Here is a 17737-nt window from a genome sequence, read left to right on the forward strand (position 1 = left end):
CTCCTCCCATGCCCCTGTCCCACAATCCTCAGCAGCTTTTCAAAATCAAATCAAATCTCTTTGTGTCATGTCATCAGTTGATGGGTGTGAGAAAGAGAAAAAGAGGACGTTGTCAGAAGCAAGGACACAAGAAACACTCTCAACTTTCAGCTGCGCAACACAAAGGTAAGATCAGCAATGTAGCTGGAATCTCACTGTTACGGTATCATGGCTATCTTTAATTTATTAATTTTTTTCTACTTTCAATTTTTGTACGTAAAAATGTAAATTCAATTCTTGTGGTGCATGACAGCTTCTTCAGTGCAACTTCAAGTTGTGAAAGATATGATTGTAGAGGAACACCAGATTAGAAGATTAATAAATAAACCATCTTTGTTATAGAGGCTCATAGGAAAGCGTTATAAAAGTGTGAAACAAGTTTGGGAAAATTTGATTATTCATCTGCAGCGTAGCTCTCTCAAGTTGTCTCGTAGCTCTTCTTTCGGGCTTTCATCTTTCTTATTTACCTTACGATCTGATATAATGCCACAGTTAACTAATACCAAAGCAATTTAATTACTTGCCATATAACTCATGATAAAGTAAGAAATGCAGCACTTTGGAAAAATACTTGTAAATTGAAATTAAACTTTTAAATTTAAATTCATTATGTTGTTGCTCCTAATACAAATAATATGTAGTTCAAATGGATGTATAAAAAGCACTACAGCAGTGTCAGTTCAGGAGTTGTCTAACAACAGCAAAGCAGGATTATCCTCAGTGAAAGCCCAGAAAGTGCAGGTGGCAGGCTGCATTTTGTTAAGGAAACCTCAAGCTTCGGCATTGTAACTGAACATATACCAGCAGGTGTGTGACATCTGAGTGTGTGAGGCTCTAAAAGTGACATGAAAGAGCTGACTTTTCAGACTCCTGCAGGTTTATTACAGAGGATTTTTACTTTGTCTCCTATCACTCCCTCACCAGTCACCATTCTGCTATGCCGCGGTCATTCCTCGTCAAGAGTAAAAGGACTCATCTCCTGGGCCTATCTAAGTTCTCCTTTAGACAGCAGTCACAGTCCCAAACAGATGCTGAGCAGACTGTGCAGCGTGTGATTGGACAAGACATGAAGCAGGATGCTGTGCAGCCTTTGACCCCCACATTAGGGGTCAAAGACCTTCTGGCCAAAACCTGCTCACCGTGGGATGGGACGGAAGTCCGGTTTAACAGTGTTCCCATGGATGATCTTTGGACTTCAGGTAAACACTTTCTCTGGCACTTTACATTTTTATTTTTGTAACACAGTGAAATTGTTATAAAACAAGAGTGTATACATTTATGTTCTTTGGAGGGCATATAAGTATTGTTGATTTCTGTGATTACAGTAAATTTACTCAATCATAAAGTGGTGATGAAGATAACGAGAGGAGGGCTTGAGTTATTTGAAAAATTTGTTTTATAAATTATTTTTTGTAATTCAATATTCAGAATTAGCTTTTTTACACTTAATGCCACAAAAGGCGGAGAAAAAAAAGCAAAAAAAAAAAAGAAAAAAAGCTAGAAATCATTCTCATTCTTTGCCCTTCTTTATAAACTAAAGACATTGCTATCAGCATCAATCTTTCATATTCTAGCAAAAGTCCCGATGGAGACCAGAGACGCTCCTCTGTCTGTCTCACCATGGTCACCGGATAGACACCCGGCATCTGAAAGAGAGAGGGAACTGGAGAGACTTGTCTACATGCTACTCAACCACACATCGCACACTGACCTCAAATCTCCTAACAGCCAATGTCCACTCTGTGAGAAGGTAGGACATCTGTGGGTTGTGAGAAATGTCACATGTCCTCACTTATCAGCTGCTGTCATTAAAAAAGGAAAGCAGAGTCAATAACTAGAAAATTAACTTGCATGAATTGAGCCAACATGTCACAGGGTGAGACAACAGAGTGGTAATTCAAAAAAGATCACTAGTCTGAGTCACTTAATATCTGCCAGGGTAAATTGTAAAATAAATAAATAAATAAATAAAAATTAAAAATAACAGTAAAATTTATATCTAAAATCACAAATTGTTTGTTAACAGGAAAACTGTGATGGTTAGTAGTTATTTACAAGTACTTCTTTACATTGTGTACGTTTGTAATTTGTGAGAGGATGATTTTTACAGATTGTCTTGACACTTTTTTCAGTGTTCAATGAAACCTCTTTCCAATGAGTCTTCATTTTCACTCAAACCTGCCCTGTATTATTTAAAATCATACAATCAGCTAATTTAATTAAAAAAGCAAATAACAGTTATGATGAGGATCCCTTAAATGAGTTTATTATAGAACTGAGACCACACTATAGTAAAATTAAATACCTCTAGCCTTTGGTTGATAGGCAGATGGACTAGGTGCAGTGCGTGAGTGCTTTTTACTTCTTATACCATCCAGCCTCTAACCTCCACATCAAAACATAGCTTTTTTTTTTTCATTTTGCTAATTTTTCTCCAGACCGACCCTTGTCTTTGCAATGACTTTGAAAGCCATCAAGTTGGGCAAAAAAGAAGTTGCTATCTTAACACTGGAAGCTATCACTATGCTGCTTGAGTAACACCATGAGGCAGTAGATACTGAGTTCCAGATATCATTTAGGCTACTTGACTTAAAACTAGAGCAAACACAGCTCACAGTGGAGAACTACAGCCAATGTGTATCGTCCTTGGAGCTTCCTGCAGAGGACTTCAGGCAGCAACTTGTACCTCCCAGGCATGAAGACAATGCTAAGCCAAAGGCTAAAGTTATTGATCTGGAGGGCTGATGCATCAAAACATACTGACCCTGATCCTACCAGAATCCACTGAAAGCCAGCATCCCACTGAATTCTTCTCAAGTTTGCTGTGCCATGTGTTTGGGAACAAGAAACTGCCATGTGCCCTGGAAATTTACAGGGCCCATTGCTCTTTGCTAAACCTGCCCCTGGACAGCAACCACGCCTGGTTATCCTCTGATTGCACTGATACCAGATGGAAAATCTCCTCATCACAGAGGGATGCTGGAGAGGGAAACTTGAATTTCCAGCCAGAAAATTCATGTGTTTCCATATATAATTGGTTTTGTATCGGTTCTTTTATCACAGCTATCAACACATATGATGGCTTGGTTCTCTCTCGTCCTCCTTACAATTACATCCAAAGACTGACCCGGCTTTGTCAAAAGCAGACACTCAGACATACACTGACTATTTGATATCATCTACTTGGATTTGACTGTGTTGAATGGAAATACTTGTTTGCTGTTCTATACAAATTTAATTTCAGACCAAACTTTACCTCATGGATTAAGCTTCTATATTTGCATCCTTCAGCCTCAGTTCGTATTAACTCACAGCAGGGATGCCCCCTGAGCCCCTTGCTTTTCTATTTGGCCATCGAAACACAGCCACACCCTTCCATAGCTGCACTGACATATGCAGTATTTGGAGAGACGACACAGAGCGTAAAGTCTCACTCTATGCTCTACACTTTTTGCTTTTGGTTTGCCTGATACAAATTAAATCTTTACAACTAGCAGCTTAACTACATTACACACTATTCACTAATGCCCCATCTTTTCCTTTGTGTGCCAGGTAGATATGATCATGCCTAGCTTGTTGGCACTTCCTATCACTGTGGTTGACATATACATAAAGCTTGGTTGATATTTCAGCCAGGTCAATTAATATTAGTCTAGCTCTTCTGTTAGAGGAATAGTTTGACATTTTAAGAAATACCAGTAACTAGGAAGATATAGATTGTGGCTGGTTAGATACTGGAAACAGTGAGAAAACAGCCTGGCTTTGTTCTAAGGTAGCAGTTTTTAGATTTATGTAAGATATAATATGTTAATTAATGAGCTTAAGAAGTGTTTTTTTGCATAATTTCCTCATTTTCAGTCTTCCTGCCAAGCTAAACTAACTGGCTGTGACTATACATTTGACGCACAGTGGTCCTTCAGTGGTGACAATCTTCTCATTTAATTCTGCACCAGGAAGCAAATGAATGTATTTCCCAAAATGTTGAATTATTTCAACACATCTTAATGTTTTTCACTTGCTGCCACTCTCTCTGTCTCCCCCAGTCTCTTTCAGAAGTCCTACTATCAGGCGGCCTTCAGGCTCATATCCGCAACAACCTCTCTTTCCCACTGACAAGATCACCCATAGGTCCAGACTTGCCCTTTGGCTTCAGAGCAATTAGCAACTATAGTAGAGCTAAGGTACAGTTAACAGTGAGAATGTTTATATGAGCGATAGTTATCATTTTCAGTACAAACACATCATGAGCCCTGAAATGAATATTGTCTGTACGTATCTGAGTATATGAGTATATGCGTGTGTTCTTGTGTATGTTTATCAAGGAGCGTAGCTTTGGCTGCAAGGTGTGTGGAAAGGTATTCAAGCGTTCGTCCACCCTGTCCACACATCTCCTCATCCACTCAGACACACGACCCTACCCCTGCCAATACTGCGGCAAAAGGTTCCACCAGAAGTCAGACATGAAGAAACACACATTCATACACACAGGTGAGTCTATGCAACAGTAAATGAACTATTCTGTTAAATGCTCAAGCATCGAGCACTAATTCCGGTCCTCCCTCAGGTGAGAAACCACACGTGTGCAAGGTGTGCGGTAAAGGATTCAGCCAAAGCTCCAACCTCATCACCCACAGCCGAAAGCACAGCAGCTACAAGCCGTTCAGCTGCCCCCACTGTCAGAATACCTTCCAGCGTAGGGTTGACCTACAGCACCACCAAGAGACTCAGTGTGGCTATGGAAACTTGTACACTCCAAACTAAGGCCAACAAAGTGGTGGCAAAACTGGGTGAAATGGAATTTGTAAATAATCTTTCATAATTGTAAAAGTTAAAAAAAAAAGGCATTAAATAATGACATGCATGCTTAAAAATGTTGAATAAAGCTGGACTGGTTTGCTCAAGAAACATTTTATCCTGCTGGTTTGTTATTTTTCTGTTTGAAAAATTGAATGTACATCCCTCAGGAAACTCACCATCCAAACTCATTCACCAATGATAATAGGATTATTTTCCCAATATGTGCTGGACAACAGTGTTCTTAGAGTAACATCATTCAGTCACGTTGTGTCATTTTCAGAAACAATTTTCCCCAGAAGGTTGTGCTAGTGTGATTGCTGTGTGTGTGCATGTGTATCTGAGCGATTCTGCCATTACTGAGAAACTAATGAGAAAGGCATCCTTAATATAGGAGCAGCCGGGCTCCCAACCAGGATAAATGATGATGATCCATTCACATGATGTACTGGCACTGCTGGATATAACAGGAAGCGTATTTTGAAATGATTTTCTAAAAATAAAAGTTTCAAAACATTAGAGTACATGTGAAGTCTCAGTAGTGTTTCTCGTGTACATATGGCAGATGTAACATAAGAAAATTGAGATTTAAAGCCACATTAGTTAATATTTTTATATTAACAATGGATCAAATAAATAAAATGTGCAAGGGGTCATTCGTAGTTACAAATCCACAATGAACTCACCCAACTCAGTTCCCCTCAGACAAATTTTAGCATCATTCAGCATTCAGCACAGGACCTAAGTTCAGTTTACTCTTGCTGCTGTCATTAGGCTTGATTTGTGCAGATATTTAGCAAAAAATATCTGCAAAAACTCACTGAACACTACCTGCCCAGCAGCAAATAGCAGACATACACTTTAGCAACTGGCTGGTGGTGGTGAATACACCAGAGCATTTAGCTGCTAAAAAGCATATTTGTAAGGAGCTAAAAACAGAAGTGATTGTTGAACCTGCATTCATCAGGTGGATAGCAACATGACTCCAAATTAATGTTGCTCTGTTTCTGCTTGATGTGTAAACAGGCAACGGATCACTGATAACAACACGGTTGCCACATCAACTTTATTAGGTGAAAATTGCTGTGTTCACAGCTGCTGCCCTTGACAGGCCAAAAAGAATTTATCACTGCTTTGAACAAATAAATTAATATATTTTACAGTACTGTATATGTTTTACTCAAAACACATTAACTTCCTTTTTTATTTGGATCACGTGATTTGAGAGCAAAAGACTGAATTGATTTATAGCTCAGTTTTAAATGTGTTATTTGCCACATAAACACAAAAGAGTTCACATACAGATAGATGTAGTTTTGATATCTGGCTGATTCACAGTTAACAACACAAATAGCGAATGACTCTGAAAAACACAGACTCTTTTAACTGGCACAGACAGCGACTTCTTGAATCAAGAGTGACCTTGTGTTCTCTCTCTCTAAAGTCGATGTTGATGTGGTTTCTGTCTGAGTCACTCCAACCAAGTTTAGATCCTGTTGAATCCAGATAAACGTCTCTCCATGTGATGATTGGCTGCCAGTTCTGAAATGACTTGGTGTAGATAGCTTTCAGCATCAAACAAACAATGTTTCACTTTGAATCAAACACCTGACTTGTCACAATGTAGCGAATGAGTAAGTGCTACTGTATTCACATGGTTTCAGTCCTCTTGCATTTCTGCTGCACAGCAATGAACAGTACTCGCGAGGAGAACTGCACAAACATGGCTCTGCACATACGCAGGCAGGTGTCCTCGCTCACACACAAGCTGTTACAACCTCTGTCCCAGTTCTCCTCTCTCAGATTTGCAGGAGGAAATCCTGAGACAGAGATAAAAGAATACTGTTCAGACCTATCTGGTATATCAGAGTTGAAACCTGCAGGTGCTAGCCCAATGCTGATATATTTTCTAGAACTGTCGGTGCTTCTAACCACCACAGTTTATTTTAATATACAGTTTTAACATTAGGTTCACTCTGTGCCGCCCAGCTGGAGGATGCTGTACCGTTTCACTCTGTAACTTTATCCATATAGTTTAATTGGAACAAACGGCACAGCACAACTGGCAATGACACAACTGACAGTAACATTACATGCATTTTCTCATGTAGTATGTTTAGACGCACTGCCGGCATTTTGTTGAGTATTCTTTGATTTTATTTTGGGAGCCCAGTCAGCACCTGTATATTATATATAGCATGTACAAATACTTTTAAATACCTTATACTTATAAGGTACCTATACCTAATAAATACCCAAGGAAGCCACCTGAAAATGTCTCTCAATCACCAGTTTCATACATGAGGTTTTGTTTCAGCATAAGGTAAATAACAGGATCTGAAATATGTCCAAAAATTGGACACTGTCTCATAAACTGTGACTGTTCATATCTGTTCATATCCAAACTGAAAGACACAGTATCACAGCAGAATTACAAATGACTTTAAATGACCATAGACATAGATAAAACTGTGCAATGTGAGCTTTACAAAGGTAGTAAAGTATAAGGTTGGGCTCTGATGTATTAAACATGTCAATGGAAAATGTATGATATGACCTATTGTATCAGAAGCATATAATGTGGAGCTTTGAGCAATGGAAAAAAGTTAATAAAAGTCCAGATGAGGCATCTTGGATACGGATAAATGTATAAATAATGGCTGCCTCTGAAAATAACCATCCATCAGATCTTACCTCTACACTAAGCTGGTGGACTGATCAGACAGTGAAGGTGGAGTCCAGATGCTGTGGCCTCCATGAGTCTGGTCAGTTAAATGAGCTTCTCCTCCAAGTAATGTTGGACGTGCAGCTTTAATAAAAAAAATTAAAAATTTAGTCCCTTTATAATGAGTTCACAGAACTCCAGACTACATAAAATAGTGAATAATGTTTTATGTGGTAACAACGAGATCCTCATTTCTTTCATTTTTTAAATGTTGGTTCTATCTTTGATACTAAATGACGGTTGCTGTGATGTAAAACTTCAGTCAGTGAAGGCATGATGTATTTTGTCATGAATTTACTGTTGAAACAATACTTTACATTCGAAGGGATGCACCTCACTACAGGGTTTTGAAAAAAAAACTATTTTAACTACTACTAGAGTGGTCTCTATCACCAGATTGAAACAAATTCATTTCTGTGCTTACAAACTCAGTGAGACTCTGTGAGACCAGTAGCAGCTACACTTCAATATAGAAAAATACCTTTGCCTTTACAGCCATGCTAGCAGCTCTGTGAGGCTGTACTTAGGCACATTAAATCTCTATTGTGTTGCATTAATCAGTGATCAACAGCAGCGGAACAGCTACTCATGGATGTTTTGGGCTGACGAGATGATGTATTTCACACCATAACTCCTGATATGAAGCAGGAAGCTGATGTCATTACCTGTATAATTATAGATGCACCACAGCGCACCCATCAGGCTGACACCCATCACAAAGGATGCAAAAACAATTCCCATCACTGGTCCTGTCTGCAACACAGAGCCTAGACACAGTGTGTTTATGAGAGAGAGTGACAACTGGTTAAAAACAAAAAAAAACAACAAACAAAAAAAAAGAGGTCAAATGAATGATACTCACTGCTGTGCTTTGGGTCTGGACTGGTCAGTGGAGACACGCTCAGTCTCTTGGTTCTTTGACCAGCAGGGGGCCTCAGTGGTTTGGCTGCCAGTGAACTCATAGACTGCGTGACCACCATGGGCCTGGACAGGTTTCTAATCTCACACTGAGACGTGAATACAGGAGAAAGGCTAGATGTTAATGAATGCTGTTACCACCTTGCAGCACTGTAATAACAACAGATGAACATGACAATGTTACAAAGAACAAACTGTGTTTTAAAGACTCGCTGGGCAGGATAAATTCAAGGTTAGAGGTGGTGGCTTTTCACCAATTTAGCAACTACAAATCATATAATGTCTTCATACAGCTGAGCTGTTTTTTCTTTTTAACTTCCCACACAGTATAACATGAACTTGCAGATACATGAAACTTACCCAATGCTGGCTGTGCCCTTACATTTACCTTTCACATATGAGAGTAGTTTCAATCTTCTCATTTAACTCTTGACAAGAAAGCAGTGGGTTGTTTCCCAGTGTCTCCCAAAATGACTATTGCTTTAAACATTGCTTTAATGTTCCATATCGCATTTGATAGGATGCTTTATCCTGCATTAGTTTTGTGTTATGAAACATAGGCATGGTGTGCTGTTTGTTTCTGTACCTGATGTCTGGGTGACTTAGATATAAGTGGTGGAATACGTAGTCTGCCCTGACAATCAGTCTTTGCTGTTTCCTCCATGGGTTCCCCATGGGTAGAGTCAGAGACACACATGTGAAGGCTGCAGTGGAGGAACTGCATAGAGTCATTATGAACCGGCTGCAGGATGAAACTAAATCTCAAGGGTTGTATCTCCTGCTCTGTTCCCATGCTTGAGCGACTCCTTCCCATCCATACAGATGCCTCTCTCCTTTTTTCAGCTTTGTGTTGGAGAGAGACATCTCCGTCCCTGTCCATCTCTTCCTTTTCCCCTTCCAGTTCGCCGTCACCTTCAGCCTCTCCCTCCTCTACGTCTTTTGTCTTTGCGCTGAGGGTCAGAGAGGGGTCTGAGGAACAGCCGTCGCTTATGACAGTCCAGAAAGGAGATTTTTTGGGGTCTGACAGAGGAGAGACCACACATGACTTCACCTCCACAACATCTGTGAGGGGCCCTTTGGCTGAAATCTGTGCAACAGATAACGAAAACCGCAGTTACATTTTTGGAAGAAGAAGTCTGAAATGAACTGGATCAAGAAATGAATGATGCACAACAAATTTAATCTGTTATTTTTAGGACTTTAAGATATTTTGATAATAATAATAATAATAATCTGAAGCCTTGACTTTGAGGAGCTTAGTGTTGACAGAAACACAGACCTCAACATAGACACGGTGGCCTGCAGTGACGACACAGGGGCCAATCCGCTTCTGCTCGTAATTCTCGGTGACAAAAAGTCTTAAAGTAAGTACAGGCCCAGATCTGTGTCTGGGTGTCGGGAGGCGGCTCAGCCCCGGTTCGGGCCCTCCATCCCCTGGTGCCCAGGGGACGAGCCCATCCTGAGGAGGGGTGCCTGCAGCAGGGCCAGAGGGGCTGGGGACTGCAACCAAACAGCTGAACTGAGAGGAAAAACAGAATATTACATGGTGAGGTACTGAAACATACTGTATAGGGCATTTGTGAGATAGATGTACACTCAAACATACATGTATGCCAACTGGACTTTTGGACTTCCTCTCTGTCTCATTGAGTGCCAGAATGGTCTGAGGCTTGTCTCTCCATAGTAACATCTAGGCAGAGATGAGGGAAAAGAGTGAAGCAGAAGGGAGAGATTCTTCATTGCAACTATATAAGCCCAGTTTTCTACACAGGCTCTCACCCTGAACAGGAAAAGGTGTACTCAAAAATTATCAACAGGAGATTACAGTCTCTTTTTCCAGTGGTACTGCCTCACCTTCTTCTTCCCACCTAACTTGTAGTGTGCCACAAGGCTCAGTTAGAGGTCCCCTACTGTTTTCTGTTAGGGACACCATTCACAGATAATATTCATTTTATTTTTAACAATAACACCTGATGTTAAATCAGAGATCATATACTCTGCTCAGCTCACCTGTAATAACCTTATCTGTTGATAATCTTCATTAAACCTGTAGCCTGATATCTGGGAATCCTACTCATCTCTGACCTCAGCTGTGATGTTCAGTTCGAGTTGTACAGTTCTGTTCAGTAAGCTATCCATACCTTTATTTATTATATTTCTTTTTATTTTCTTTCTTTCTTTATTATTTTATCTTCATCACATAATATACTCTTGAAACATTCTTAATTCAATGTTTTCATCCCATAAACCAGCTGCCTCTCCTTTTCACTTCTCTGAAATCATTCAGCGTCATCCTTCCTACCAGTTTCCTGCCTCTGAAACTGAGATTTTCTCTCTCTTAATTTGCCTCTGTGCAGCATCCCATTTTTAGGCCCTAACTAAGTAGTGTGCTGGTCATGATGACCTGGGTCACGAGTCTTACCGAGGACAACTTCCACTTACCACAATTTCAAGTGTCCATCATGTGCAAGGTGTTTTTGTTTTTACCACTGTCTAATAGACTATTTTGAATTCAGATATTTTCCCCTCTGTGCTCTAAAAGCTTGTTGCCACCTCTCTAGTCCTCTCTGCCTCAGTCATATCCCCAATGATGACAAACTGAACTGATTTGAATGATAAAAAAGGAAGTAAATTCATAAAGTAATAAGGTATAGAAAGCAGAATTTGAGCGATGAAAGAATTTAAGATACTTTTTTTAAAAATCCTGCTACCCAGTCTGTCCAAATTTCTTATCTCACCATGTTTTTGTACTGCACCCCTCTGGGCTGTCCCAGCAGCAAACCCTCAGTCCCACAGGAAATGACTGGGAACACCAACAGGAAATGGCTCCCATTGGACTGAGCCTGGCATGTCGGGTCCTGCAGAGTCACAACAGCCACTGGGACAGACAAGCTCTGAAGCAGAGAACTAATGTGAGACAGCATAACCTCCAAAGGGAGTCACATTTCTGTGTCAACACACAGTTGGTCAATCAAAGTTATAAATATCATTAAAGAGTACAGTCTAGACCTGCTCTATATGACAAGTGCCTTGAGATAACTTCTGTTGTGACTCAGCACTATATAAATAAAACTGAACTGAAATTGAATTTAATAACTACTAGTAGTAAAAACTGTACATTGTCAAGTACAGCAGCCCATGTATCAAAATAGTACAACTGTATAACATATATAAAGATGCCAGATACACCCAAAAGGTTTTTTTCTGTGTCACTAATAGGAACACCTTTCTCATTACAGACAGAAATCTAATTGTTACCATAAAAACATGCATGTATGTAGCTTTAACTATTTTGATATAAAGATTTAACAGGACAACAAGAAAACAAATATGGACTTTGTTAAACCACTGGATACACCACCATAAAGTGGTGGCACCTAGCTTCTTTCTTTATGTCACTGTATCTAATACTGAGGTATGAAGACCTGCAGGATGTGTTGGTCCACGGTCACGCTGAGGCGTCCATCGTCACACTGCACTGTGAAACTCTCTTGGCCTCCTCCTGCTCTGTCTCCACCACTGAGCCACTGCCTCAGCCTGCGCTCCTCCGCCCAGGGAGGCCTCACAACCAGAGGACTCATCACTCCGAGCATGTCTGTGGTACAGACAGGGAGGAGACACAGAGACAGCCACGCAGAGACATTAAATACTCACACTTACTCTTTAATACCCTTCATTCAACATATATTGCATGCGCTGATGGAAATATTCTACTCTCATGTCTCATTCTCCATTTTAAAAGGGACACAGAGGACAAAGCAAATATAAAGGAGATTTAAAAATAACTGAAGTGGGTTAAAGAATAAGACAGAAATGATAAGTTCACTCACACTGTGATGGAAACAAGAGACACACAGGAGTCCTGACCTGTCCCGCCCCCAGCCAGCTGGATCACAAAGCGATTGGCCAGGTCAGCCTCAGTGTATGAGGTCACCTTGGTGTAGCCGCTGTCACTTGCCCAGGCGAGAAGGTCAGATATGGTGGACAGGTCAGAGTTGAGAGTAGTTGACAGGGTCAGGTCGGGCTCTGGAGGGTAGGGTGGGGACACACTGTTGGAGGACTGTGGAGAGACACACAAGACAGATACATACACGTAATAAGAAATATAAAATAAAAGTACAGTAGAGTAAAAAGCAAAAAATATGCAACATGTGAAAAACATTAATATGACATCTGTGCACAGCTGCATTAACATGCCTGCAAATCCCAGGGCAAAAATAAGTTGCTGGGCCCAAAACATTGCCTTGTGTATATTATGTATTATGTATATTACATAGTCTGGAAAAGACAAAATCCAACAATGTGTTAGCCTGTGTCTGTGGGCCTTAACCTGAAGACAGTTTATTCCCTGGAGCAAAATCTTTAAAAACAAGTCATGAATATATATTCTTTCATGTTTAGAAGTGCCATTTCCTAAAACAGCGGAACACTGTAGTTTTAGCACAAGTCTCTGAAACAGAAGCACATGGTGTATTTAAACTCCTGTTTCCTGTTTATTTTCAAATTTGGGAAGTGAGTCAAATAAAATTCAGTGCCCATGTTAACTGCACTGAAGGAACAATACCCCCTGTTTAGCCACTGCAAACAGTGTGGCTCATGATGTGTTTTAATAGTTTCTGGACAACAATGGAGTTTATGGCACAGAGGAAAAGACAAAAGAAAAATATGCATTAACAACGAGGAAGCAGTTGTTACACATATGAATCAGATGACACATTCTGATATTAATCTTTAAGGTGGTGTCTAAAAAAACACAGAAAACATGTGGCCCTTACATGAACAGCGATATGACCCCGGACACCATGAGCAACAATGGCCCAGTTGACTGGCACCGAGCTGCTGAGAATCAGTATGACCCTCGACGCCTTTGAGTTGCCCGCCGGAGGCACGAGAGAGACAATCACCTCTACCTGCAGAGAGCTAAAGGAGATGGAGAGAGAAAACAAGATTTAACTTTGCATGACTGTAAAACAGTCGTATGCTCTCGCCTAGGAGGCTGCATGTTCTCACCCACAGAGCCCTGATCCTGCTGAATGGAGCTTGATCACATGGACTTCAGGGCTGATCCCATCTGTCTGAGTGTGGACACAGCCCTGCACTTCCTGTGGCTGCAGGTCAGAGGTCAGGTAGTTGTGAGAGAGGAACATGGTCTGTAGCTGACACACAGCAGGCAGGGTTGGATCTGTCATATGGAGACAAAGTGAGAGCTTTCATTTTGAATGGGAAGTTAGTCTCACAGTCTTCTCCACTCTCTGACCTCAGTCCTAGTTATGTCTGGTGAGAACTGAGAAAGGAGATGAGTGATAAGATTTTATGACCTGAATTTTAAGCCACAGAGTGCCAGTTCAGTACATAGATGTTTAAACATTTGTACCTAGAAGTAAAGATAATATTTGTGTTTTCAAAAACTTAGTTATATTTATATGCAGAAACCTGTCTCTAAAGACTGTCTTTTGAAATGATACACATTATCTCTTTGACAAAAAAATTTTAAGTTATGTACATCTGTCAATATTTGTGAAGCAAAATTTGACATCACAGAGATGTCTGAGTCCTTGGTGGCTCACCCTCTCCCAGTCGGATGTAGACTCGGTTGCCATGTGTTGTGTGTGTTAGAGAGGACAGGTTGCCATGGTGTTTCAGAGCCCAGCGGTGCAGCACACGTGGACGGAAAGGTAACAAAGGCACCGTTTGGACATGCAGACGCAGCGTGTTGGACTGAACGCTGGAGTTTAAGGACACCTAGCAGGAAAATTTCATGTAATTTAAATGTTGATCACATGAGAACTAACGGTGAAGATGAGAATCAGCGATCCTCCTCTGTATACTCTGACTGACCTGCACCAGCACTGGGAGACTGGGGGGCAGTCTCTCAGCCTCCAGCCACCAGCTGACCGGAAGCTTGGAGCTGAGCAGCAGGTGGACAGGTCTGAGAGGTGACGGGGACAGAGACAAAGGCTTCAGCAACACCGACACCTATTGACAGAAGAGGACAGAGAGTTGCAATGTGGTGAAGCTGTGATGGCAGCCCTTTGTTGTTATGCAGTTTAGTTTAGTTTATTTTTATGAGAAAAGAATTAAGGCATTTAATAAAGTCTGAGATTTATTTCCATTGTGGTCTTGATGAAGACAAGCGACATGCACCTACAAATGAAGATAGTGTCATGACGACAGAAGCATGGTGCCTGTGAGCTTCCAAGGTCAAAGAAGCGATAGCTAACTAACATTAGCTTCCCGGCTAAAATACTTGTGGAAACTGATGAATTGAAAAATAAAATGGGCTCGGTAAGGATAAATATAAAAGTAAAATGAATTCAAATTTTCTATTAAGTTGATCAACTTAGAATGATAGAATGAAATTTAGTGTTTCTTTTTCATGAAACAATCCACTATACTTATTTAACTAACAATATTATTTATGACTATATTCTGTGATATTTTTTGACATCTGGTAAAACAACATTTTATTACATTTTGGCAGTTTTGTGGTTCCATACTCTTGCTTGAGTTCCTGTGATTTTCCCCAAACAAAGACCCACCTGACAATCAGATGGTTAGAGCAGCTAATGTTCAAGGCTTTTATAAAATGTCACAAACTTTGAGACACTGTTCACTCTGTTGCCTACAAGTCTGGGGTGTTGATCTTATGGAAATTAGCCCATTACCTTGTTTTCAGGGCTGTTAGTCACTCTCCCCACTGCAATAACATGAGTCTCCTTGTTCCCACGTTCTCTCGCTGCACAGCCTGGACCTGCCTCAAACGTCTCCAGCAGACCCTGAACAGGGTGTAGCGCCCCCACTGGACCAGCCACAGAGCACCGCACCTCTTTATCTTGACCTGAGGAGAGAAAGCAGATGTATGACTAAAGTCTGGTAAAAATGAAACCTGAAATACTGGAATGCGTAAAGATAACGTGAGAAGTCACAACAACTGTAGCATTCCTCTGTTTAAAATAACAAATAACATGAGTTATGTGTGCTCTGCTTCCACATGCAGACACACTGATCCAAAACCGACATGTCTACTGTTTGCTGAGCCAAATGTCATAACTCTCCTTCTGTTCTCTGCCGTCTCTCACTGTATTTCTCCTCCTCTCCACGATGTGTGGGTTACACAATAGACAGTCTGATGAGTGCACGACAAGCTTTGACTCCTGCCAGAGGGCACCTGAAAAAATTCCCCAAAAGAATCTATGTAACAATTTTCACTTTCGTTCTGACTCTTCAATTAACGACCTTTGGCTGTTTGAACAGAGGAAATGTCCCATTTGATACTTTTCCTCTCTTCACAGCACAGTCATCGCTTTTCTTGGTTTAAAGATAAAGGGGGGCAAGTTGACGAGTGCCTTACCCACAGTTCTCTTCCAGAGCAAAAGGAGACAGAAAACGGTCCTTCCAATCCCTGACAGTGAAGGCATCATGACCATCTCACCACTAGACTGACTTAATGTGATGGGCCTCTCTTGTACAGCCTGTTAAACAGAAACACAGTGTGAGTCTGTGAGAGCTATTCAGCATACAGCAAGATAATATGACTCAAGACAGTGCATTTGTTACATTCATCTCATTATTTGAGCAGCAACATTTACTTGATTAATCAATTAATTGACTGATAATCTCAATATAATATTTTGATAATCAGTAATACAGCTTCTAAAATGTGAGCATTTGATGCTTTTCCTCCTTTGTTATATTTGACAAAAACATTTTGCTTGTTTCATCGTTAATACATTACTTAATGTAAAATAAAAGGTAAAATAAAAGAAGTACTTGTACTGATGTTGTATTTTTCAGCCTACTTTTTGTAGCTTTAACTCAACAACACAGTAATTTCTACCCAATTTTGGGTAAAAACAAAACAACAACAACAACAACAACAAAAACATGACCCAACATGCTGGGTCAAAACAACCCAAATAGAGTTCTTTTTAACCAAGCAGTTTTTAATGTGTATATATTTAGGTTTTTGACTGATGGTCAGTCTAACTGATATATCTCCCTGAGCTGTGGGAGTTTGTATATAATAATCAGTGGAACAATGACAGTGAAAATAATTAATAAGTTAGTTGCAGCCTTACTCGTCATTTTTTAAGTAACCATACTTGCTGATGTAGGAGCCTGGGAAAATAATAACTTTAAAAAAAAAAAAAAAAGATGTAAAGCTAATAATAAACTGATGTACAAAGTCAAAATTATGAGATTAAAATCAAATCAGCTTTTGTTTTTCAAAAATATTTCAAGCTTGAAGTGTGTTTGATAAAAAACCAGTCTTAACCATGAGCAACAAGCAGTAGGTTTAACATCTGGCTCATGAACTATGAACTGATAAATGATTAATATATTTATTGCATTCAAGCAGACGGGAAATCAAGCAACATCATCAGACCTGCACAAATCGATGACACGTTTAAAAACAAATTTTACAGCCTGTTCAAATTAGATAGGCAACAAAAGGCAATTTTCAAATCAGGAATATTCTCCGATAAAGTTTTTATGCTCTGTAGTTTGTGGTAGTGTATATTTGTCTGTCTAAAGTTCATCGCAGGATTCCTGAAACTCTTTGCCTTCGCCAAACAGTTTCTGGTCTGAACATGAGAGGAGAAGTTGAACTCACCTGCGGCGCGACGCAGAGGGACAGGCGGACTGCTGATCCAGCTGTTGCTCTGGATTTCACTGTGAGGACTGCATTCACGACCCAACACACGCCCCCCTCATTTCCTAAACACACAACCACGCAGTCACACACACCCTCCACATCTTGAACCGGGCTAAATACTCCGCTCTCAGCTGCGTGTCGCGTCAGGAGTCTTTATCCAGCTGAGGTGCGACTTGTGAGAAATATTTCTCAGGGGAAATTCATTTTACACACCGAGTGGGACTGAAGGGGAGAGCGGTTGTAAAGAGACAATTAAAGGGGCAATGGGAGGGGCTGTGGGATGGTGTGACAGAGTGGAGAGAGAGATGGCGAGGAGAGGAATAAAAGGCTTTGGAAACGTCTCCAAACGTAGATGGCAACAAGAAGGAGGGCTACAGGGAGAGAAGGAGGGAAGGTGGGAGGGATGGAGGAGGAGGGTGGACCTCAGAAGTTTGATTGGCAGGTGAAATGTTTGGGAAGATACAGATACAGGGAGAGGGGGAGTAATCAGGGGCCAACACACACACACACACACACACACACACACTTATTATGTTCTCTCTGACCATCTGGGACATTCGTGACATTCATCATTTTTTCCATTTTTCTGTCTTTCAGTTCAGATG

The 17737-nt window shown here is 40.6% G+C and overlaps 2 protein-coding genes across 2 annotated transcripts; one reads left to right on the forward strand and one right to left on the reverse strand.

The window, feature by feature from the left end:
* On the forward strand, nt 1-5344 carry LOC108898637 (zinc finger protein Gfi-1b). The gene is made up of 6 exons (XM_018698591.2): nt 1-165; nt 964-1238; nt 1614-1789; nt 4083-4220; nt 4362-4527; nt 4604-5344. Exons 1-6 carry the CDS (start codon nt 68-70, stop codon nt 4798-4800), a joined length of 1050 nt encoding a protein of 349 aa, XP_018554107.1. The 5' UTR covers nt 1-67; the 3' UTR covers nt 4801-5344.
* A 536-nt stretch (nt 5345-5880) lies between these two features.
* engl (endoglin, like) lies at nt 5881-17737 on the reverse strand. The gene is made up of 17 exons (XM_018698588.2): nt 17091-17737; nt 15828-15948; nt 15142-15314; nt 14315-14452; nt 14044-14218; nt 13487-13658; nt 13252-13396; nt 12344-12536; nt 11902-12071; nt 11215-11370; nt 10083-10166; nt 9756-9995; nt 9063-9563; nt 8421-8565; nt 8224-8325; nt 7528-7642; nt 5881-6653 (listed from the first exon to the last, which is right to left on the reverse strand). Exons 2-16 carry the CDS (start codon nt 15901-15903, stop codon nt 7530-7532), a joined length of 2583 nt encoding a protein of 860 aa, XP_018554104.1. The 5' UTR covers nt 15904-15948; nt 17091-17737; the 3' UTR covers nt 5881-6653; nt 7528-7529.

Source organism: Lates calcarifer, linkage group LG11 (genome assembly GCF_001640805.2).
Source record: "Lates calcarifer isolate ASB-BC8 linkage group LG11, TLL_Latcal_v3, whole genome shotgun sequence".
NCBI lineage: Eukaryota > Metazoa > Chordata > Actinopteri > Centropomidae > Lates > Lates calcarifer.